Source organism: Protopterus annectens, chromosome 17.part0, assembly GCF_019279795.1.
Source record: "Protopterus annectens isolate FY-2018-M chromosome 17.part0, PAN1.0, whole genome shotgun sequence".
Taxonomy (NCBI): domain Eukaryota; kingdom Metazoa; phylum Chordata; order Ceratodontiformes; family Protopteridae; genus Protopterus; species Protopterus annectens.
The window spans coordinates 403,043,695-403,067,826 of record NC_056751.1 but is presented as its reverse complement, the minus strand read 5'-3'; the positions used below and the strand labels follow the sequence as shown (position 1 = coordinate 403,067,826).

The following is a 24,132-nucleotide window of genomic DNA, read 5'->3' as shown; positions in this document are numbered from 1 at the left end:
ATACCATACCCTGTACTATTTGTTTGGTTTGATTTGTTCTTAGGTTGGGGATAGAGGGAATTTATTCCTGTCTTCCTTTTTAAAACTATAAAACTCTAAAAACGTAAAGTATGTTCCTGTGTGTGTGTGTGTGGGGGGGGGGGGGGAGAAAGTGCAACACATGAAAATTGTTCTGTACTTCGATATTTTTTTTTGCTGGTTGCTTGAGAGTGCCATTTGCTTGAGTTCCGGTTAACTAAGAGTTTACTGTATTACCTAGATGAAGGCAATGAACTATATAACTATATGACCTTTGAGAGAGAGAGAGAGATAGAGAGAGCAAGAGATACCAGAGTTTTGAACCAGAAATAATAGTTAAAATAACATTATATGTGTAAAGTAACTACACCACGATAATCAGGTGACGGAAAACAAGAAAACAAGATTGATCAACAACAGCAGAGAAAGAAAATAAAGGGAGATAAGTAACAACAAAGTCAATATGAATCGTGTGCAGAATATACAGTCTTACAACCAACTGAAAATCAGTGCATACAATGCTAGTCACAGTTATAAGATTACATACAGGACGTCTCAGCATAGCTTAAAATGGTAAAATAGTAATTAGATGATAAAGCTTTCAAGGAGGAATGAGATGGCGGAAGAAGTACAGGACACACACACACACACACACACACACACACACACGCACACACACACACTTACCATTACTTATTGCCACTTTAAGAAGAATGTGATTAGTTAGCTTTAAGAAATAGATTGTGAACAAAATAATTATTGCTGGTTGTCAGTTATAAGTCACTGGCAGTTAAGAAAATTGATGGTGGAGATATTTTTCTAGAACAGTTAAACTGGACAATAGTTATTTATGGTGTCTCTGGGGACACCACTGTAAAATGAAAAAAAAAAGATTCTTTCTACGTGGAAGTAGCACAACTTTCCAGGGCAGTCTTTGAAAATGACTGTGAGTGAGAATAATGGCATGAGTTGCCATCTTAATACCATTTGGGGATAGGCATTAAATGAAATACCCCATGATTCTTAATTATTATGCCTAAATTGATTAAATGGAATGCTACATCTGCATTCCATTTCTATTTACTGACAACTTTGCTGGAGACCAGTGAATGCTGTACTTATATTTTCCAACAAAATATTGATTTTCTATGAAAATAGCACTAAAAACACATCATAGACAACACCCTTTCCCTTTTGGATGTGCGGTTGTGATTCATGTTGATTTATGACATGTAGTCAGTGATGGAAGCTATCTTTTCTTGACTGCACATTAGTTTGTTTATTTTTAGACCACTGCCTGCTGCTCCCAATGACATGCATTGTTCTGCTGCTAACAAACTACACATACTATTAAAAGTGGGAATTGGTATGTCATTCCTGTCAGTGTGTTTTTTTAAGTGGGTTTGTATGCATTTGGGCTCCATCAACAAATGCAAAGTCACGGAATAGCCTCACAGTCAAGATTAACATTTTATGAATAAAGATTCACATTTGCATTTCTTTATGAAGTATTACTTATTTTACTGTGTTCGTTGTCTGAGTGTGTGTGTGTGTGTGTGTGTCATTGTTTAATTATTTATTTTATATTTTTTTACCAATGTGTCAAGAATTCTGGGGCTAAGGCCAAAAGCAATGACCGGAGACCCCAACTTCATGTAATCATCGGGCTATGCATGATTACATGAGTCACAGTAGGTGAATAAACAATGTCAGACAAACTTGCCGAGAACCATATTTTCACTTTCAGTCTTTAACTATAAATATCAAAAAATGTCACATACGGTTCATACATTAAGGCACCTGAAGATTGTTACTATCAGAGCAGCTAGTTTTTAGGAGTCATGATTTTGTCAAACACTTTTAGTCCAATACGCAAAACAGGTGAAAAAATCACTGAAAACCACTTTAGGCTGTTTTTTTGTTTTTTTTTTTTTTTTTGGCAGAGGTACAAGCCCAGCTGACCCTTCCCTATGTGTGGGGGAGAACCCCACAAAGTTCTTAAATTATATATATCACATTGACAGTCACAAAACAGTGGAGAAAGGGCAACACCATCTCTTCTCTGAAAGTGTCTTTCAGCAATCAAGTTGTTGCACTTTTGTTAGACAAACAACATTCTGCACAAGCACACATTCCCCTTTTTCAATTACAGTTTACTATGCAGGCTATACATTTGTACGTGATATTTATCCATATTAAGAATGTTGTGGGTATCAGTGGACAGTGGTCTAATATGCAGAGGAAGAATAGTGTGTGGGTATTTGGAAATGTGGAAATGACCAACTTTCAAAGCATTCTAATACTGCAAAGGTAAAGGGTTACAATGACACATGTTAATTTGTAGGATGTAAAACTCTTTTATTCTTTATACAGTTAATTAAATAGCTTAAGTTCTAAAAGCATGTGATTAACTGGATTAAAAATAAAAAAAGTTTGTCTATTAAAATACCTTACTATATGAATGATGTCAACAAAGTGATTCTGGTTACACCTAAATAAGTGTCTCCTTGCTTTTTTCCTGCTTTCTCTAGGTCAGTAAAATGGTCTACATCTCAAGTACTGCCTTTGTTCTACTTTTTCACTTTGCTTGCTTCCTACTAAAATCAGACGGGAAGCCGTTAAGGTAGGACTTCATGAAGCATTTTTCAAAATGCAGTTGTATTTTACTTCTGAATTAAAACTGATTAATTGTAAATCCAATTTTTAGGAAAAGAGCCATAAGTGAAATGCAGCTGATGCACAATTTTGGTGAACATAAGCACCTTCTGGCAAGACAGGACTGGCTCCAAATGAAATTAAAAGATGTTCATACGGCCTTTGTGGGAGACCTGGCAGCCATATCACCAGATGATACAGGAGAAAAAAGCAAAAGCCAGCATGACAGAACCATTGAGGAAAGAACAGAACAGAACAAGAGCAGAGGCCTGAGACATATTCACTTTCCAGAAAATGCAATGGATCGGGAATCAGCAGGCCTTTTGACACAGATAGAAGCTCTAAAACCTAGCACAGCAAGAAACACAGTAACATGAAATTATTATCATTGTCATGGTTCTGAATTTCAAAGTGTAGCTAAAGTGTGAAATGCCAGTAAATTTTTACTGCTGCTATTTCTTTCAGGGCAGATAGATTAAATCATCTGTTTTCTGAAGCAAGCAAATGTGACCTAAAGCCTAGGAAAAGCAATTGACTACATGTCTTATTGTTTTAAAGGTTTGGTCTTAAATGTTAGGTGTAGTGCAAACCACTAATCCCTCTGCAGACACGCAAAATGTGCCTGCAGATACACCTGTAACAAGAAAGCAGTGCACACTATAATAACAAGTGATTAATATAGCCTACTATTTATTAGTTTTATGCAGAACAGTATTAGCAAGTACAACTCCACACTGTAGCTTTACATGATAATTTTCTTATCGGGAAGTTAATTTGACAATAACATTCTATACACATGTTCAAAGCCAAATGGGTAAATAATGCATATCTTCAGGTAAGTGTCAGCTTTCACATTATTGTTTTATATGTGGAATACGTCTGACAATCAGCAGGATATAGGATATTCTCTTTAGAAAGACTGGCCCCTGGACTTTTACATCAGTTGAGTACGCATGGACTAATGAATCAATTTACATTAATGTCTTTCCTTTGGACATTTTCTTATCCACATATAGATTCGTAGTTCCATAGGTAATTACTAGGCTAACAACCCTAAAGGGCCTTTTTAAGCTTTGCCACACTTTCTAAATATATTTGACAGGTTTTGATATCCCTCAAGATGGGCATGTAACTTGGGCTGAGCATTTACAAGCTTCGCCCTTCAACATACATTGCATCATTATAAAGCCACTTTGTAAGTAAAGTTGTAAGGATTTGTGAAGTGTTACATTGATTTCTGCGTTTGTTTGCACTTTAATAGCAAAAAAATATATTTTTCTAGATTCTTTAGCAACTAAGTGTATAAAATCTAGTATTAGCTAACATCATCTAGCCTTTAAGAGTATTCAAAATGTTAAACATTAAATGTGGAAAACAAAAAGTGCAAACAGGATAAGAATGACAACAAAAGTTACTGCACCTTATCTTATTTTATAATTTTTGCTTTTTAATAGATCATTTGAAATTATTTATATTTAATTTATGCTCTCCAGTCTTTATTTTTGTAAAACAAAAAGGTTTTATACATTAATCACAGAAATGTATATTTTTAACAAAATAAAAATAAAGACCTCCTAAACTGTTGAAATGTTATTACAAGTGCAGTGTGTCTTACATTATCACAGCAAAAAATAATTTTGACATTTGCATGCAAACAGGGGTGAAACAATCATAAGAAAATGGAAATCATTTTGTTGATAACCACTAGCTGTTATCAGAAAATGCAAAAATAAATGCCTGGAGACATATAACTGCTACATGCGACTGTACTACCTAGCAAAGGCTACAAGCCAGTACTGTGATTTTCAGGTATTAAGGCAGAAATTTCATAAGGGATTTAGCATGCAACAAAACTCAGTGATGTTAACATTGCTTCCCCAGTTATTTCATCCTGGGACTATAGTATTTCAGCTCAATTGCAGAAGGTTACTTAGATTCATAGGTTCATAGGTAGGTACTAGGCTATCGGCCCTAGGGCCTATACAAGCCTAGCCAAAAAGGTACCCTGGCTTTCGCCACCCAAGAAAATTATTTTCCTGTGCCCCTGTTGAGCAGAGCCACAGAGGTGATTCCCATCGAATCATCAAGATTTTTCTTAGCGTACTAATGAGGAGCTTTGTTTGATATAGATAGGTACTTTGTTCCGGAGTATGGGAAGTCTCTGGGATAGAAATTTATCCTCCAGCATGTTCTGTTTATTGTGGCAACAAGGTGTGTAGCTCTGAGGGATTGAGATTTCTTTAAGTGGAGCATGTCCAACAGCTCTGGGTTTGACATAGCTTTGTATGTTAGGCAGAGATTGCCTCTGAGTAGGCGATGCAGTAAAGCTGGAGTTTTTTGAGACGGTCTGTGTAGGGCATCTATTTGAGGCCGGTAATCCTCTTTGTGAGGTATTTCTGTAGCCTTTCCAGTTGTTGTAGATGTCTTATGAGTTACATACCAAAAGGGGCATTGTACTCCATAATGGGTCTAATGAGTGACAAGTAGAGGGGAACAATGACCTCTTTTTTCCTGGATAAGAAATCTTTTGTGATGAGGTGTGCCATGTAGAAGGATTTTCTGACTACTGTGGTGATGGGATTATCAAAGGAGAGACTACTATCCACCTGTGTCCCAAGGTCTCTTATCACACTTTTGGTGTTAAGTAGACTACCACCTATGTGATAGCTCATGGGTATAGCGTTTTTACCAAAGGGGATGACAATGCACTTTTTGGCATTGAGCTTGAGGCCATGGCTTTGACACCAGGCATCTGTCTCAGTGAGGCCCTTTTGTAGGATGTCCACATCGTTAGGAGTTTCAATTATGGCTCCTAGTTTGCAGTCATCTGCAAACTTAGTTAGCCAAAGACCTTCTGTGTTAGCCTGTACTTCAGAAAAGTAGATACCAAACAGGAGAGGACCCAGGACTGAACCCTGTGGTACTCCACTTGTCACTGGTCTGAAGTTGGATTTGGAGTCTGCTACTTTCACAGTGTGGGTTCTGTCAGTGAGCCAGTTGGCAACCCATCTTGTGACATAGGGATTTATACCTATTTAGTGAGTTTATCTATGATTCCAGAGTGGGGGATGGTGTCAAAAGCCTTGGCAAGATCTAGATAGGCTGTGTGAACCACCTTACCCTCGTCTACGGGTTTGGTGACTGCTTCAAAGAAGTCAATCAGGTTTAGGAGACATGATCTGTCTTTTACAAACCTGAACTGGGTGGGGTCCAGAGTTTGGAGCTTACCAATGTCTTTGTATATAAGTTCCATGATGATACATTCCATGGCCTTGCAGACTAGGCTCATTAGGCTAATGGGAAGGTAATTCCCAGGGTCCATGGTGGCTCCTCCTTTGTGGAGTGGGATAACCATCACTGTGCACCATTCAGAGGGCACAAAGCCTGAGGTGAGGCTATGATTGAACATGGTGCTTAGGTGGGGTGCCAGTTCATTCTGTAGCTCATGTAGAACGCAGCCTGGGATGTTGTCAGGTCCCATGGATGCTATGTTCTTGGCATTGGAGAGTGTGGTTTTTACCTGTGCAGTCGTGATTACAGAAACTTTGCATTCGTCCGGTATAGAGATGGGTCCTTTAGGGGGTGGGGAGGTAAGGTTAGCACTGAACCTATCTGCCAGGATGTTGGCAATATCAGTTGGTTCTGTATATTTAGTGCCACTGTGCTGTAACGCAGAGCAGATCTGAGTGTTGCCATTGAGATTCTTGACATAGCTATAGAATGCTTTGAGGTTGTCTTTAGAATCAGTGGCGATTTTGTTTTCAAAACTATCTTTGAAGGATTTTATGAGGGATCTCAGCTTCCTACTGAGGCTGACCAGGGAGTTCTTCCAGTAATGGGATTTTTCTCTTTTTTGCAACAGTTTCTTTCTTCTGTTGTAGAGTTTGTTTATGGCAGGGGACCACCAGATTGGCTTCCTTTTTTTGGAAGATAGCATCTTGGTTCTGTTAGGGATAGCACAATCCATGCACTCGTGTAAGTGATTATAAAGTGCATTTGTGTAGGATTCAGCAGTCGTACCTCTATTGTCCGTCTACATGGGTGTCATGAAGTTTGCCACTTCTGTCTTAAGAAGTGTGAAGTTGGCTTTGGAGAAATTGTTTACGGTGGCTTCCCTTATAGGGGGGGTGGGGTTGGGATGTGAATGTCTACGCTGATTAGCTTGTGGTCAGATCTGACCAATGAGGAATTGACTCCTGGTGTGGAACACCGGTCACCCATGTTGGTAATGACCAGGTCTAGGATATTGCTGCCCCTGGTGAGGGTGTGGATAAGTTGATCCAAGGAGACAGAAATTTATGAATTCCAGAAAATGTTGAGCAAAAGAGTTGGTACACGAGTAGTTTTCCCAGTTAATGATGGGGTAGTTGAAATCGCGCATTATTAGGATGTTGGGTTGTACCCTAATATTTTCCAGTGTATCAAGAAATGAGGAGTGGGAATCCTGGGGCATGGTGGGGGATCTGTAGCAAGTTACAATTTGGATTGTGGTCTTGCCCAGAGTTAGTTGCACTTGTATAATCTCAGATGCATTATGCTGAGCAACTAGCCTGGAGGTGTGGATATCCTTAATGAATATGGACACGCCTCCACCTTTAGTGTTTCAGTCCAGGTTAGGTGGCCGAAAGGTGTGGTATGAATTATAGCCTGGTAATGCAGGGGTGCTCTCTGGAGCCTTGAACCAGGTCTCTGTCACTGCACATATGTTGATGTTCTCCATTTTAAGGAGTGCCTCGAGTGAATGCATTTTGAGGTTTAGACTTCTAGCATTGAGTAGCATTACCCTCAGATTTTGCTTGCTTGTACCTGTTACAGTGGTGAATTTGTCATTTGACCCTTGCCTAAAAAAGGCACTATAGGGGTGGCAAGAGCCTTAGCCAGTATCCAGAATCCTAAGGGCGACAGGTGCAGGCCATCTCTGGCAAAGCATCTTAGCTTACATACAAGCAGTATTGCTCAATCACAAAAGGCTCAGGTGAAAACAACATTACTAAACTTCTGAAAACATGGGATTTCAGCATTTATTCATTTATATTTTATTGGCTGGCATAGTCCTATTAGGCCTCTGACCTATTTTCATGGCAGACTCAAGAGAGTATTCATATTGACTAGGGGAAATATAGCCAAGGCACCAAGGTGACTCCCCTACGCTTTTCCAGAGCCAGTCAAACGATTAAGAATGTGGATGCACAATATATTCAAACAGGTTGATAGTTAGTATATAGAAAGCACAAAAAATAATATAGCACAAAAATGTGTGTGACGCTAAAATGAAGAAAGGAAAATGTTTCAGTCTGGGCACTAAGACTGAAAATATATAAACTAATATCAATATATTGGTGTCATTACATTGGTGACAAAAATTCATGCAGACAATTTGTTTCTTTGGTATCGATTTCTTAAATGAACAGCAATGATCACAGCATGAGACATTATCCATTAGTGGGGGCCATGTGGAATTTTAGAACAGACATGTTCAGGGATAGCAATCATGTGTGGCAATAAGGAGCTACAAATTCTGGGTGTTTTTCTAAAACGATTATGATGCTTAATTGTTTTGGGTGTGAAATTAGAAAAAAGTAGCTACAGGGTAATAACAATGCATGTTTACATAGGTTAAACAAAAGGGCAAATTCATCTGAAGATGTTTTTGTTGTTATAATTAATGCAGATATTATCAGTATATAATACATGTACCTTATTGAGGCTTGCTTATCCAAGCAGCTTTTCATTGACATTTTTACATCGAGATTCCTTTCGCTGCAGTTACTTGCATTGTACAAGATGGCAATACACTTTCAAATGTTTTCACTTTGTGCTAATGTAATGTGACCTAAGACTTGGTATATGTAAGTTAAAGGGGGTGGGATGTTAAGCCAAGAACCTCATAGGTTCATAGGTTTATACTAGGCTATCTGCCCTAAGGCATTTATAAGCCTAGCCCAAAGTTATGTGGCTTACGCCACCCCTTATGTTAGAAATAATGTGCCCATTAGTTTGTTGTGCCTCTGTCCAGCAGTGACACAGAGATGATTCCCGGGGTAAACCTACGATCTCCCATCCACCGGTCAAGATTTCTCTTGAACAGAGCCAGCGAGGTGCTCTGCCTCACATGGACCGGGATTTTATTCCACAGCATGGGGAGTCTCTGGGTGATAAATCTATCCCTCCAGCACGTCCTATTTATATCCGTGCTAAGGTTTAAGTCACTTGCTCTAGTGGTTCTGGTGGATTTGGATTTTTGAGGTGGAGCATGTCCATTAATTCCGGGTTGGTCATGGCCTTGTATGTCAGGCACAGGTCACCTCTGAGCAGACGGTATGCAACTGAACAGAGTTGGAGTTTCTTCAGTCTGGCAGTATATGACAGGTTTTGGAGTCCCTTTATCCTTTTGGTGAGGAACTTTTGGGGTCTCTCCAATTGCTGCAGGTGTCGGGTGAGATACATCCCGAATGGGGCATTGTACTCTATCATTGGTCTGATAAGTGAAGAGTACAGGGGAACAATGACCTCACTTGATCTGGATGTGAATCCCTTCATGATCAGATGGGCAATGTAGAAGGTTTTTTGAACCACTTTAGCAACGTGAAGGATGTCTGTGTCCGATGTACTATCCACTATGGCACCCAGTCTGCAGTCATCCACAAACTTTGTCAGCCATAGTCCTCCTATGTTTGCCTGTACTTCTGAGAAGTAGATGCCGAACAATAGGGGGCCAAGGACTGAGCCCTGTGGGACACCACTTGTAACCGGCTTGGAGTCTGACATGGCTCCAGCAACTCTAACCCTGTGGGTTCTGTCCTTTAGCCAGTTTGCAACCCATCTTGTGACATATGGGTTTACATTTAAGCTGATAAGTTTCTCTATGATACCTGAGTGGGGTATTGTGTCGAAAGCTTTTGCAAGGTCAAGGTAGGCTGTATGGACTGCCTTTCCCTCATCAATGGCCTTGGTAACTGTTTCGAAGAAGTTGACCAAGTTCAAAAGGCAAGATCTGCCCTTGACAAAGCCAAACTGGGTTGGGTCCAAGGTCTGCAAGTCCCCTATGTCCTTGTTTATGAGTTCCATTATGATCCTCTCCATAGCTTTGCAGACCAGGCTTGTTAAGCTTATGGGGCAGTAATTACCAGGGTCCGTAGAGGCACCGCCTTTGTGGAGTGGGACCACAGTTGCCGTACGCCACTCCTTGGGCACATGTCCTGTGGTAAGGCTAAGATTAAACAGCTGCCTTATGTGCGGGTTTAGTTCTTCATTGAGTTCATGTAGCACACAGCCGGGGACACCATCCGGTCCCATTGATGCTGTGTTTTTAGCTTTAGAGAGCAGCTTTCACCTGCGCATTTGAGATGTCTGGGAGGCTACACTCTGTTGGGATAGTTATCTCTCCTTTTGGGGGGGAGAGGGGGGTGAAGTTTGCGCTGAACCTGTCTGCCAGTATGTTGGCAATGTCTGTGGGTTCAGTGATTTTTGTATCATTTTGGACTAATTCTGAGCATATCTGGGAGTTTCCACCCAGGTTTCTGACATAGCTGAAGAAGGCCTTATGATTGTCTTTTGAATCTATGGCAATTTTTTTCTCAAAGTTGGCCTTGGATGATTTTATGAGTATACAGAGAGATTTGCCCCACTACAAAAACATTTTTTTGTGCTTTTTTAATGTTTTTAGAGTTAACTTTTTTATATTGAAAAATCAAAAAAGTGTAACTCTTTGTTCTAAACTGTGATATACTAAAAGAGGGGAGGAATTTGACAAAAACATCCAACTGTGTAAAGAGATGACACATTCTGGAAAATTAAAGGTAAGACAAGAGAGGGAATGTTTACTTAAAAAGAGAAGAACATAAAACAGATATTGATTTCTTTAACTTTGCAGATACAATGAGAGTTGGTTTCTTAGATCACTGGTCTATAACCCCCTTTCCATTTCTACTTAAATGTCTGTTTAACTGTATTTTGTTGAGACTGTTCATTCTGTTTTTTTTCCAAAACTGGATAAGGAGCTAGAAATCCCTTGGAAAATTTTGGAAAAGGACTGCTGAATAATCTTAGGGATTTACTGGATCAGTTTTTCCAATTTCATCACAATTTATGATCACTGCTGCAGCAGAGGGACCAAACACTAAATCTCTATCCAAGGAAGAACTTAAAATCTCATTTAAACATCACCTGGAAAGTTCTGGGAATGCAGCCATTCAAAACTCCTTAAAACAGTACCAGTGGCCATAGCCCTGGAAGAAGTATCAAGATGTTCATCCACACACTCACTGTAAAAATTAGTAGTGAGTGACTTGTGCAATAGAAGGAACTAAGTTATTTAAAGCAGTTTTTTCTTCATAAGAAGAAACTGCACATAAAACATTCCTCATGCTTTCACAATTTATCAGAACAAACTTTAATATATGAGCCTGACAATTCAAAATTCTGAAAATTAAAGTATACAGTTTTCCCAGCCTTATCAGAAAGAGTAAAATTGAAATTAACTAAATGCTTAGCAGCAATGGAGTCAACTAAAGCTATAGCTGCTGGGTCAGGCATGGAAATAATGTTTTAAAAAACACTGAGGAGCTTTATCCATCCTATCTATCTTTTTAGGGACAGCTGGCTATCACAAAAACTGCAGGCAGCAAAACACACACATCCTGTAAAGAGGGAACATAAGGAATTGGTGTAGGTTATTGAAAATCCTTCTGTAACAACTTATAGTATTTTCTGAGGGACTGAGACCTTAGTGTTCTCCCAGTGAAAACACTGTTACATTCTAGCTACAGTCTCAGAGAATGTGAACCCCCCCCCCCCACAGCAGAATCAGAAACTGAGCCTTCCTCTTAGTCTGAATCAAAAATCTGAGGAAAAAAAAACTGTATCCATCCCTCCATCTTCCTGCTCAGATTCAGTATCTTGAATCTCTTCAGGAAAATAGGAATCCTTCTTTCTTTTACTAGAAACTATTTTACAGGAAGGATTAGTTGCCTGAAATAAATCCTGGCCTAGTAAACTACTCTTATCCAAAGAAAAGTTAGGCACAGTAGATAGATGCTTGGCTTTCTGTTTCTTTTTGAGAGGAAAAATGGGGCCTAATAGCAGCAGCAGCTTTCCTGGGGTTGGACAGATCATTCTGACACAACAGGGAAACCTTCATTCTGACACAACAGGGAAACCTTCCCTGTTCCTTCTAATATGACCAATAAGAGTGGATCTCACTTGCCCACTGAGGGGATCCCAACAGTTACAGAGGACATGGCTAACCCCCAGACCATAGTGGCTGTAGGTATTACACCACAGGGATCCAGGGTAAAAGATAAGTGGCCTGAAGTACAACAAATGGCCACAACAGAGTCACCCTCCTGCGCTGAAGCAAATTGCTAGCCTGGTGTGGTGGCAAAGAATGTTTGCTTATTTCTTTCTGTTTGTGGCTGGAATAAGGACCAAGTGTGGGACTGGTGTTTGTTGCATGGTCAAGTCGAAAATTATGCCTTTTTCCCCAGGAAGACAAGCAGGAATTTCCAGTAAAGAATGCCACTCCACAAAAGTTACCTTTTTTTAGACAATAAAAAGCATTTTCAAACAGTATGTCAGCCCCACAAAAATAAAATAAACACAATTTATCCACAGGAAAAAAAAGTTTTCAGTTACTTTATACCACTTTTAAAATGACAGAAAAAATGAGTATTTAAAAGTACATTACAGTCTCGAGACAGTCCATTAAAACACAATACTCCTAGCTTTAAAATAACTTTCCTGAACAGGAAAGTAATAAAACATCAACAAAATTAAGACAATGGAAGTTTTTTCCCCCAAAGGGAATTTATCAGCTCAGCAAAGGAAATCATAAGCTGTCAGTCGTCGAAAGCCCTGATAGTGAAGAAGCCAGACAGGGAGGGGCAAGAGTGAATTTCATATGGCTCACTTCCCTTTCCCAGGGAGAGGGGTGGCTTTGCATGCACTCAGAGGGAGGGACAGAGGGTGGTGTGATTTCCCTGGTGGATTCAGGGGAACTCTCTCTCATGCTGCAAGAGGAAGTGATGGGCTTCTTGGAGGGGAATCCCCCTTGCAGAAATTAGAGAAACATCCTCTATGTTCAGCCTATTTCATGTACTCCAGCACCTTTCCTGGTGTATGTGTCTGTATCTGTAGCAAAGGCAGGGGAAATTGAGAAAAAAAAAAAGTCAAACCACTTTTAATGTTTGCCTCAGTGATGACCCCTCTTGGTTAGCTCCCCCAATTGCTTATATTTTTCATGTACCTTGATAGAAATGAACCCCTTTCCTAACTCAGGAAAAAATTAAAGTTCATGAAATAAGTATTGTTGCATTCTTTAATGTTAGCCAAGAGTTCTATTCTCAGCATTAATATCTTGCCCAGAATGGCCTCCTTCTGGCATTCATACCGGGCTACATGTGTTGGAAACATATTTAAGTATGACTAGAAATGCTTTTTTTTTATTATTAGTTGTTCCTACTATTACAACTGTCTGGGTATCCTTTTTCCCACATTGCTCTTATTTTGCTTGCAAATCTAGGTATTATAAGATTGTATGTCTTTTAGTACATAAGACACTATAAACCCCATGTGCAGCAATTTCAATATTCAATGTTACTTTTGTGTTTTTGTTTCAAAGACATTTTTCAAAGACTACAATATCTCATTTTCTTGCATCTACTTTTTGAACTGTTGCTAATGGGTGATCCCATGTGATATAAACATCATCATTGTTTGATAATGCTTTGTGGCTCATGTCTTCAATGCTTCTCAGCTACTTCTGTATTGTAGTGTTAGCACAATCCCCAGCACAACAGTGTTGCCACATTATCACAGATCCTTAGCCATGCATCACACCCAACAATGAGATGTGTAGCTGTTTCCAGTTCTGTTTTACAGGAGATGCATTTGTCTGCTTCTGCCACTTTCTCAATGGACTTTGTAAGCCAATGTGTACACTGTCTTAGCCTGCCATTAATAGCATTTCATCTTCTGGTTTCATTTCACTTCTTAATCATTCCTGCATGAAATCTTTGTCAATATGAGGTTGGTTCAGAAGATCTCTATACTTGCCACTATATTTGTGAACTTTCCAATTATTTCCTTCTCTGCGGATCCTTTTTCTTTGTACCATTTCTCTTGTTTTTTGGCACTTCAGTTGCTGTCTGATTTTTGTTTACTTCTGTTTTGTTTTTCATTCTTGCTTTGTTCCATAATGCTTCTGCTAATCTAAGCAAAGATATCATCTTAGACTTCTTCTCCTCAAGCTTTAAAACTTTCACTATGTTTGGATGTGATACTTTGCATTGCTTTTGCCAGATCTTTCTAAATATTTTAATTGTCTGTTCCTTTTTTCTACATTCTTCTAATAGTGATTCTTCATCTCTTAAAAGATTTATAGTTTTTTTCTGTTCGATGTTTCCATGGTGACATTCGACTTGCTCCATTATTTTTCTTTGTTATCCTATATTTTTGTGGTAACACTTTATCCATCATTAGTTTAGCTGCAAAGTAATAATTTCTACTTACTTCTTTTATATCACATGAATTCCTCTTAATAGCCCAGATTACTGTGTTCATCTGATTTACCAATCTTCTACCATTTCTTTCCTCTGTCTTAACATGTCTGCCCACCTCTATTAAATCTAGCAGGTCTTCTCTTAGATCATTTTCTTCTGGAATGACAACATCATCTTGCTCTCTGTTTTCTGTGAGTCTCCCAGAATACCATTTTTTAACATATCTGATATCCTCTTCAGATGGATCCTGCTTCATCTGTGCCTCCTCCATATGGGGACCCATTGCCTATCCCCCCTGCAGCATTACTATTGTTGCCACCTTTTCAAATGCCTGAAGCGGATCATTTTTTGTACAAAGGTATGATTTTCAGGGCAAAAGATACCCATGACCAGTGCAAAGGACAAAATTTCACTTTTTTTGCCAAAATAAGCTTATTCTTGTAGTGTTGGAGTTGTTTACGCTATTTCATATAACATTTAGGTGTTTCACTTACAAAATAACTGTTTTATGCGACCATTAAATGAAATGTCTGAAATATTTTTGGTCCTAAAACCTCAGGACATTTGTTATTTTTATGCTGAGTTTCATATTTATGACCTATCATAGCTAAAAAATATTTAGAAAACTTTGCCATTAATGTAATATGTATTTGGATTATAGGAAAATTAGATTGACAGTTGTGGGATAAGGGAGACAGAATATTTGTTCTGCCATGTGAGTTATTTGGAAAGGAAGATTTGTTTTTTAATAAAAAATGGATGAACTAAACACACTGAGCAGACTGCAATGTTAGAAAGGGTGGAGGATAATATGTATTAAATTATATGTATGTATTTATATATATATATATATATATATATATATATATATATATATAATATATATATATATATATAACAGATAAGGATAATTGAATGTAAATACAATATAAATATGTAAATAAAATGTCTATATGGGAACATATACATAAAGTATCTCTACTGTTTTGGAACCATTTATGTCTACATGAATAAACACCAATTCAGGCAGATAGGAGCTCAAATTAACTTTTCAAATGAAGAACATTACATTCAGGAAATATAACACCCCCCCATCATACCACTCAAATGTATAGATTTTCACAGAATGTCCAGATGTTTGCCTCATATTTTTGGCCCATTTTTCATAAAACTGTGTCTTTTTAGCAAATCATTAGCAAGTCATTAAAGACTGAAGTAAGAAAATAATGACAGATATTTTGAGTTTCACAATTCATGCCCTTAAGAAAATTCATGCTAAGACAAAACCAGTTATTCTATCAGATTTCTAAAGTTTATAAGAGCAACATTTAAAAATTGTCCCTACTTTTGGGCCTTTGTCTCCTCATTATTTATGGATTTGTCCAGATTTCTTTCTCTAAGAGTTTGAGAGGTATGCCCCCATGCTACACTGCAGTATTAGTATTGTAAAAAGAGCTAATGCACCTCTTGTGCAAATAGAGCCAACAGACCTTCTGATCTTCCAGTGTTAAAGATGAGTGTGCTACCTTTTGAGCCACTGACATTGATTCTCGTTACAGAGTGGCTTGACATAGTCATTGTTTTACTGAGACCACTGAATCAGCAAGGATAACTCTTCCCAGGGGTAACACAGTATTATTCAAACTCAAGGAAATTACTAAACTCAGGTGTTAAAAAGAAAAAAACTCCTATGCACCATTGTCCCTAAAGCTGCCTTACAATTATACCAACTATTAATTTTTCAAATGTTCTGCTTTTCTCATAAAACTTCACATTATGTACCAAACTCTGATCTTCTTCTTCTTCTGGCTTTTCCCGGTCAGGGGTCACCACAGCGGATCATCTGTCCACTCATGATTGGTAGTGGAGTTTTATGGTGTTGAGTTGCCAGTCCGGCACTCAACCTTCCACAGAAGGCACACACACACACACACACACACACACACACACACACACACACACTCACACCTAGGGCCAATTTAGAGTGTCCAATCCACCTACTGCATGTCTTTGGGATGTGGGAGGAAACCGGAGCACCGGAAACCCACGCAACCACAGGGAGGACATGAAGACTCCACACAGAAGGCACCCCAGCCGAGAATTGAACCAGAGAACCTCTTGCTGTGAGGTGGCAATGCTAACCGCTGCACCACCGTGGCTGTCCCATGTACCAAACTCTGATATATGAGGCAAATCAAATGCTTCTCTGGTGGCATAAAGAGATAAAGCTCTGACTACAACCCACTCAGCCCGGGTTTGATTAGTGGCTAAGGTGAGTGATGGAATGGCAGGGAGGGATGGGCAATACGATCTCAAGGTAGTTTTGCAGACCTGGGGATATGTCCTGTGTCAATCCCTGGTGGAGGGAATAGGATGGAGATGTGGGTGAGCTTCTGCAGAGGTGGGATAATACACTTCATGTCTTCATTGCATGCCTGTTGTTCAAGCATACCATAGGTCCACAAGGATGAAGGAAAATGGGTAGGTAATACAGTAAAACCTTCCCTGGACAGATGTAAAGATGTGCTGAGCCCCCAGGATACCTTAAGGATTTAGCAGTACTGAAATAAGTTCAGGGGTTGCTGGACCCATCATTGATAGGGGCACTGGGAATCCAGGATGGTACCAATGAAGAAAAGGAGGGACCAAAAAAATATATATGAGGAAAAAATCCATCTCATGGGCACTACTGCCCTTGTTTCACCTAAAACTTCACAAAAAATAATAGGTTTAATAAAGTGTAACCATTTCACAGATCCTCCTATTTCTCACAAGACTCTGCATAACAACAGGCTATAGGAAAACATCTACTAATCATGAGCCAACATATTAAGTTATTTCTACAGGTCTATGTCAGAACAATGAAAAATCAAAATATCGAACGTTCACATGAGCGAATAATCAGGAACTCGAAATCGCTATTGTGGGGGGCTGCACCCCCAACATCCCCACTAAATATATATTCCTACACTGAGATCGCACTACAGTGAGGAAAGGGCAAATATTCCGATCTTCACTGTACTGCAATCCCAAAAAAAACATCGACTTCCTGATTATTCGCTCATGTGAGCGATTGACATTTTGAGTTCGCGGCATTCTAAAGTAGTAATTAAGGAGTCTCAGTCCTCACTACTGACTCCAGTGTGGGAGCATCACAGAAAACACCAGAGCACAGAGTACCACACAAGAGTAAAATTCCACAATTTCCCTTAAGAGCACAACAGGAACACGCTCTATTTCCTGTGAGTGGCCTATATACCTCTGTCCACCCCAAATATAACCCTTACTATACACTTCAGAGCAATGTGTTCCAATTTAAGACCCCTGACTCACACTCAAAATAAATTAAAATCTCACACACTCAAACACTTATGGGAAGCCTGACACAGATTTCCAGCTGTGTCCCCTCCCCAATACAAATGGTAAATGCAGCCACCAGAGTCAGACATGTCTACACATCCTTTAAAGGGAGATCAATTATTAAAAATTAAATATCAAAATAAATGACAGCTATGACCAAAAGCAGCCAGGCATTTGAGGTGACCTGGGAAGTATCAAACAGGTATAAACACATTCTAATCTTTATAGAATCCACTGATTGTCCAGCCATAATGTAAAGTAATGAAATAACTTTCAATAAATACAATAATTCAATCACCAGAAATATAAAATTAAACTGTAGGATAGAAGTCCATCATTTTAGAAAAACTCTATCTAAATAACTAAACTTTCCTAATCTAACTAAAGAATACGGTCCCCGATCTAATCTAAAACATAGCAGCAAGGCAAAGGCAGGCTTACAGTTTTTGGTGAGTCCTTTTTTGGGTATCTACTGCACAGCACTGTAACTGACTGCAACTCTTAACTGACCTTTTACTGACTTCAGGAGTCTCTTTTATAGTCCAGGTTAACAGTCCCAGCTGTGTTATTTTACAAATAACAATCAGTAGTTTGAAAAAATTATTTTTCCTGTTAATCACCTTTTCAAATAATCACCTAGCAACCAGGAACATTCTAATGACATCACCTACAGATCAGCTGATTCTCCACAGACTGTTTGTATTTTAGAACCTCCCTCACAAACATGTGCAATTAGAAATATATCAAAACACTGACAGATCCTTTAACCATTTTGTATAAACAGGGAAATACTCAACATTTAAAAAAAAATTACATTTTCACAATTAGACATGCTGGCATATAATCAAGTTAATCTGAGAATAAAAACAAATCTCCTGCCAGACATGCTAACACAGATGACAGTGTTTTTATTTTCTTCACAGGCTGAATCACATTTTTATGACTTAGCAAACAAGACACAGTGCTGGAATACGTTAGTGGCAATTACCAAAATGTTTTCTTAATTTTGGGCAAGAGTCTCTGTCATGAGTAAAAGTCTAAATCATTTCAATGTGTGGCAATTCTAGTTGCTAAGGTATTATATACTGCAGAAAAAAAAATATTAATCATTTCAGTGAGAACAGATAGCTAAATACCTAGCTAGAAAGGCAGACAGACAGAGAGAGAGAGAGGTATATAGATAGAGCCAGTCATTCACAGATAATATATGAACATTAATAATTTTAGTGAATATATACAGATATTAGATACTAGCAACATTATCTTCATAAAGTTTTATTTACTTAAAGCAATCATTAGTAATAACGATTATGATATTATATAACAGTTTGGAAGATGAACTTTCTGGTAATAATAGTTATGTGTTTTTTGCGGCTCAGAAAATGATGGCAGCTTTCCCCCTGAAATTTCTAACATACTAAGTGAATACCACACTCAAAAGAAAAGTGAAAACTAAACAAATATTATTACTTAAAGTAATGCACTCTTCCATTCATTATCAGCTTGCTAGCTCAGAGAGATAAAGCCCTGATTGCGACTTAAGCAACCCAAGTTAGACTAGCAGTTCAGGCATGTGTTGGAGCTGCTATCTGGCAGGACAGGAACGAAGAGGCTTTAGCCTGCTCAGCTCTTTGTAGGGGAAGGGTTGGGACCTAAGCCTGTTTGCTTTTTCATAGGGGGAGGGTTGGAGAGTAAGTGGGTAAATGGTCTATGGTAGAATCCACAAGGGCAGATTAGGGATCGTACAGAGATGCAATTTGCCATGGGCATGGCCGTGATTAAATTGCATGGTTGCATGCCATCTCTTTGGTGCTATTGCATATGTGCAGTGGAACTGACAATAATATGTAAAGAAATCCCCTGATGGTTGCTTGAATTATGGCACCCACAGTCAGCTGTCACCCACTGGATGGAAGGGAGCTGACTAATAGCAGAGAACTTGAGGGTCAGCTGGCAGAGGATGGATAAAATGTAGTCTTTTATAGGTTCCTATGTAGTTTTTAGGCTTACAGTGGCCGAGACCATTGTGGAGCCTATTTCAAATTTCAAGTTATCCCAAAGCACTATCTGGTTCACAGTCTTAATCCTCTGTGCCAACTACCAGGCTATAAAAGGGAGGTGGAGGATTTGAACCATGCACCTTTGATACAAGGGATTCTGCACTAGCCCACTGCACTAATTCTCAGTCACTCTCAAAAACCTTTCTGATCCTTTTGCTTTTGAATATGACAGCACTTACCATGCAATTAGATCCATCTGTGTACACATAAGTATACAATGTGACCACATTAAAAAAAATAGCTTCCACCTATTATGCATTAGACTTACAAAAATCACCCTCACAGCAGTGAGCTTATTCACTCATTCTACAATTAACCTCTTAATCCAATTCAGGGTCATGGGAAAGCCAGTGCCTACTGCTCTGGGTGAAAGGCTGAGAAACTAGGACATCACCATCTCAGAATGTACATCATCCTCTCATTCACTCACACATGCAAGCACACCCAAGGACAGTTTGAAGGAGAGCATGTCCTTAGGGTGCAGAAAGGAAGCACAGCACCCACTGAAAACTCATACAAATGCAAGAAGAAGAAATCACTTTACTGAAAAATAAAATATATTTTATATCTCCCATTTTGTAATTGCAATGAGTACGTCCCCAGTAGTGACATGTATCCAGTTACCCACAGCACTATTGAAGGTATTGTTTTAGTACACTACACATGATACTGCCATTATTTGACACTATCCATGAACAGAGTCATTTTATGAAAGTATGCCTAGTTCAAAATATTGTATTTAACAGCTTTGTTGTAGTTTTACTTTGCTGCTACATTGTACAACATATAATGATAACCAAACCAAATGAGATGGATTAATTCGAGCACCAAAAGGGAAACTGACTAAGCTTAAAATGGCCACCAGGACAGCTAGCCTAGTACTTACCTATGAACCTATGAATCTATGATGATGGACTGGTAGCCAAAAAGAATGTGACCACTCTGTAGTCACCCATCCTACAGTAATGCCCTATGATGAAATGCAACAGTGAGCTAAAGTTTGGGTCTTCAAGCAATTATAGGTAAGCACCATTTTGTGTTTTATTAAACAATTATTACTGAAAATATTACTTAATGAAAATAATCAATTCCACACTTGGACTCAGCCTTTCTTTCATGACTACACACAGTTGTTTTGTTTTTTTCTGTCTGATCGTATGCTTCCATTGTCAGTTGGCCCTTTCACATAAGCTGTCTTTAGCTGCAGAAAGCCACTATGGTATTGATAATAATTCCATTCTATGCAGTCATATGAGTAGGGCCTTTATATTATCTATGTCAATTCTTAGACTAAAGCTTTGAGGTGGCACCGAATGGGAACCCAACCTGAACTTTAAAAATAGTGCCTACCTTTAATGGAAGGCAGTTTGTAGTGATTAAAGTATATACTTATGAATATGTGTACTCATGCAGTCTCGTATCCCAAATGGAACAGTGTACTGAGCACAAATCATGATTATTTCTAGATCCATATCTTAAATATTTCTTCTAATAGTCTACATTTTTACTAGATGACTAAGGTATTTAGGAATGAGGATAATATTTTATACAAGAAACTCATTAAGCTGCAAAAAAATTACTGTGCAGTAATAAACAAAACATACACTACATGGGTGTATATTCCTCCAATCAAGGATATATTGTGTACTATAAGGAAAAAGATGATAGTGATGGGTTATGTGCCAGTGCTTCTATGTTTGACAAGAACACCAGCAGTGCACGTCTGACAAGCACAAGGCAAACATGCATCTTGTAAAACAGCTACAGTGCATGGAAAAGAAGTGTCATTTGTCACCATAAATCTTTTCTGCAATGACATTCCCTTACCTGATATCCTTCTGAGATTCACTGAGATATTACCAGCTGTCATGTCAGACAATAACCCAATAAAAATCTATCTCACTACACAAGAGATGGCTACAACTCAACACTGCCACTTGTAGATCCCCACCCCAACAAAACTATTTCCATTCCAAGGTCATGCATTCATCTTCCAAGGGCACATTCCACATATAACCCAATTTACCACATCAGCCCTCCCCCATAACATTCCATGTGCACCCAAACAAACCAAATTCATCAACAGTGAAAGACACAGCTTTGTCTCACTACCCAGTCAGTGCCCTCTGGCAAGCAAATCTGCTATATAGCAGCTCATGTGCAAATTTTACATGCTAACTCATACCAAGTCATTCTGGCAATTAACCCATTATCAGAAAACTGAAACACGCCAATACTCTCATCCCTCCAATAAATTACTAGAGTAGTTGGTCAGACACTTAACACTAATTAAAAGAACACCTGCCAACCAAGTCTGTATCATACAATGCTCTATTGCACTGTTTAGTCATGACCCTGGTGCATTCTTTTAGGGTCAGGAAGTCACATTTTAAATATGGCTCATGGTGACTGTTATAACAGAAGAGAACTGCTAATCAGCATGGCTGAAGATGGTGTGACCTGCAGAGGTCTATAGGTCACAGTTCTCAAAATAGTGCAATTTAAATGTGTAACATTAAAAGTTTAATGTCAACTAAAGGCATCTGACCATAACAAATATAACTAAATATATTCCATCACATTTTTTTGCATTACTCCTTGCTTTCAAACCCTTTACTTGTATGACAAACAAGAGCTGAATGTTATAAAATACTGACTGTTTCTTCTTTGAATAATTCAGTATTTCCCCCTTGGATCTAATTTCCAAAATTGCATATAGTGCAGATACATTTTGGGTCTTTGTTGACTGCATTACAAAGTGTGTGTGTGTGTGTGTGTGTGTGTGTGTGTGTGTGTGTGTGTGTGTGTGTGTGTGTGTGTGTGTGTGTCTGTGTGTTGGGGGTGCATATCCTTTCTGTAATGGTTTACATTATAGGATTTGTATAGATATGATATGGTACCATTATGTATATATTCTGATTATTAAAGGTTCCGTTTTGTTGAAAGTCACTATTAAAGAACCAAAACTATAAATGCTTATTTTGTAGGAGCCATCTTCTCAAAATACAACCAGTGCAGAATTTTAAGAAATAAATACAAAAAGTGGTATTCTGATTTGAAGATGTGCAGAATACATCAGACACTGGCATTTGGTGACTGAAATGTTCATACTTTGTATAATCTGTCAAGCTTGTAATCAAGTCTGGTCGCTACATTGGTCACACAAGTGTCGATTCTGTATTTTATTTACTTATTTTATATGATATCCAGCTGGGTAAAGGCCCAGGAGCACTGTCTGGTTAGGTGACTGTAGGCCAAAGGAGACTGACAGTCGCATACACACAGCCTACTTAATGAAGTGCTGAATTATCAGACATTTTCAGCTGATTATTCGGCTAACAAGCTTTGTAGACCTGACTTCTCCACTGGCTGAGAGTATTGACCAACTATTTCATCTCGGTCATAATTTACAACTCCACCTTTCAGTACCTCAGTAAGAAGAAAGTTGCTGAGCTATTTGACAGAGTAGAAATAGTTGGTCAACACTCCTCCAAAACCAAATCATTATAATCACCATTAAATCTGTCAACAGAAAGAACAGCTTGGAGGAAGTCAGCCAAAAGACTGACAATTCTTCACTACAGCAGCAGCAGCATGAATTAGACTGGAAAACAGTTACTCTGCAAATTATTTAAATCTGGGCAGTCAGTTATACAGTAGTATATATGGTCATAATCCAGTCAAGCAGACTGACACAAAATACTAAATAACCAACTCGTGTAACATGACTCACCATTTTCCTTAGCAACATTTCATACATAATAACCAAACCTAAACCATTCCTCAGAGCCACAAATATTAGATGGAAGAGTCACAGGCAAAAGTCTGGAAGTGCTTAAATGAGAAAATACAACTGTGTAATTAAACTTACAATAGCACTAGGTGTTCTAATGATCACTGCTGCTGTAGCCTTAGCTGTATTGGTTATAGTCTGCATAGTATATAACAGCTGTCCAGTTTCCAAAGTTTCAGGGCACCTTCCATGCACCCAAACCATCAGTCAGATCAAGCTTAGCTGACTAAAAAGACAGGTTTGGGTGACGAGTCCTTCAAATGTGTCATGTCAACAGACAGGGAGGCTGAGATCTAAAAGGACAATACTAGGAATAACAAGGAATACATGTTCACATGCTCACATAAACAACACACCAAAAACAATGGAGAGAGAGGGAGGGAGCTGCTACTGCAGCAGTGATTATTCGAACATCTACTGCTATGGTAACTTTGCTTACACAACTGTACTATGTTCATCATACTGATCACTGCTGCAGTAGCCTTGGTGATATGGATAGACTACCCTAGCTTACTACATTTAGGAGGCTGAAGGAGAAGAGTCCCTGGGGAATGGTCCTAGCAAAACCTGACACAGACCAAGAGGAGGAATCAAGCTTATAGTGCTTTGTAAAGGTATGTACAGAGGATCAAGCTGCAGCTTCTACAATACTTCTGAAATCCAACCCTTTCCTAAAAGCCATAGATAAAGCCAAGGCCTTGATAGAATGTCCTTTGAACCTACTTAGAATAATTTTTTTATAGTGAGC

The 24,132-nt window shown here is 38.7% G+C and overlaps 1 protein-coding gene across 1 annotated transcript; it reads left to right on the top strand.

Moving 5' to 3' along the window:
* The first annotated feature begins 2,557 nt into the window (after positions 1 to 2,557).
* PTH (parathyroid hormone) lies at positions 2,558 to 4,103 on the top strand. The gene is made up of 2 exons (XM_044059050.1): positions 2,558 to 2,641; positions 2,726 to 4,103. The coding sequence occupies exons 1-2, from the start codon at positions 2,559 to 2,561 to the stop codon at positions 3,048 to 3,050; spliced, it is 408 nt and encodes a 135-aa protein (XP_043914985.1). The 5' UTR covers position 2,558; the 3' UTR covers positions 3,051 to 4,103.
* Positions 4,104 to 24,132: the final 20,029 nt, after the last annotated feature.

What these genes read in the sequence shown, in the direction of transcription:
- PTH (XM_044059050.1), top strand. Translation starts at nt 2,559, where the DNA reads ATGGTCTACATCTCAAGTACTGCCTTTGTTCTACTTTTTCACTTTGCT. An exon ending in TCAGACGGGAAGCCGTTAAG is followed by an intron (nt 2,642 to 2,725) that starts GTAGGACTTCAT and finishes TCCAATTTTTAG; the next exon opens with GAAAAGAGCCATAAGTGAAA.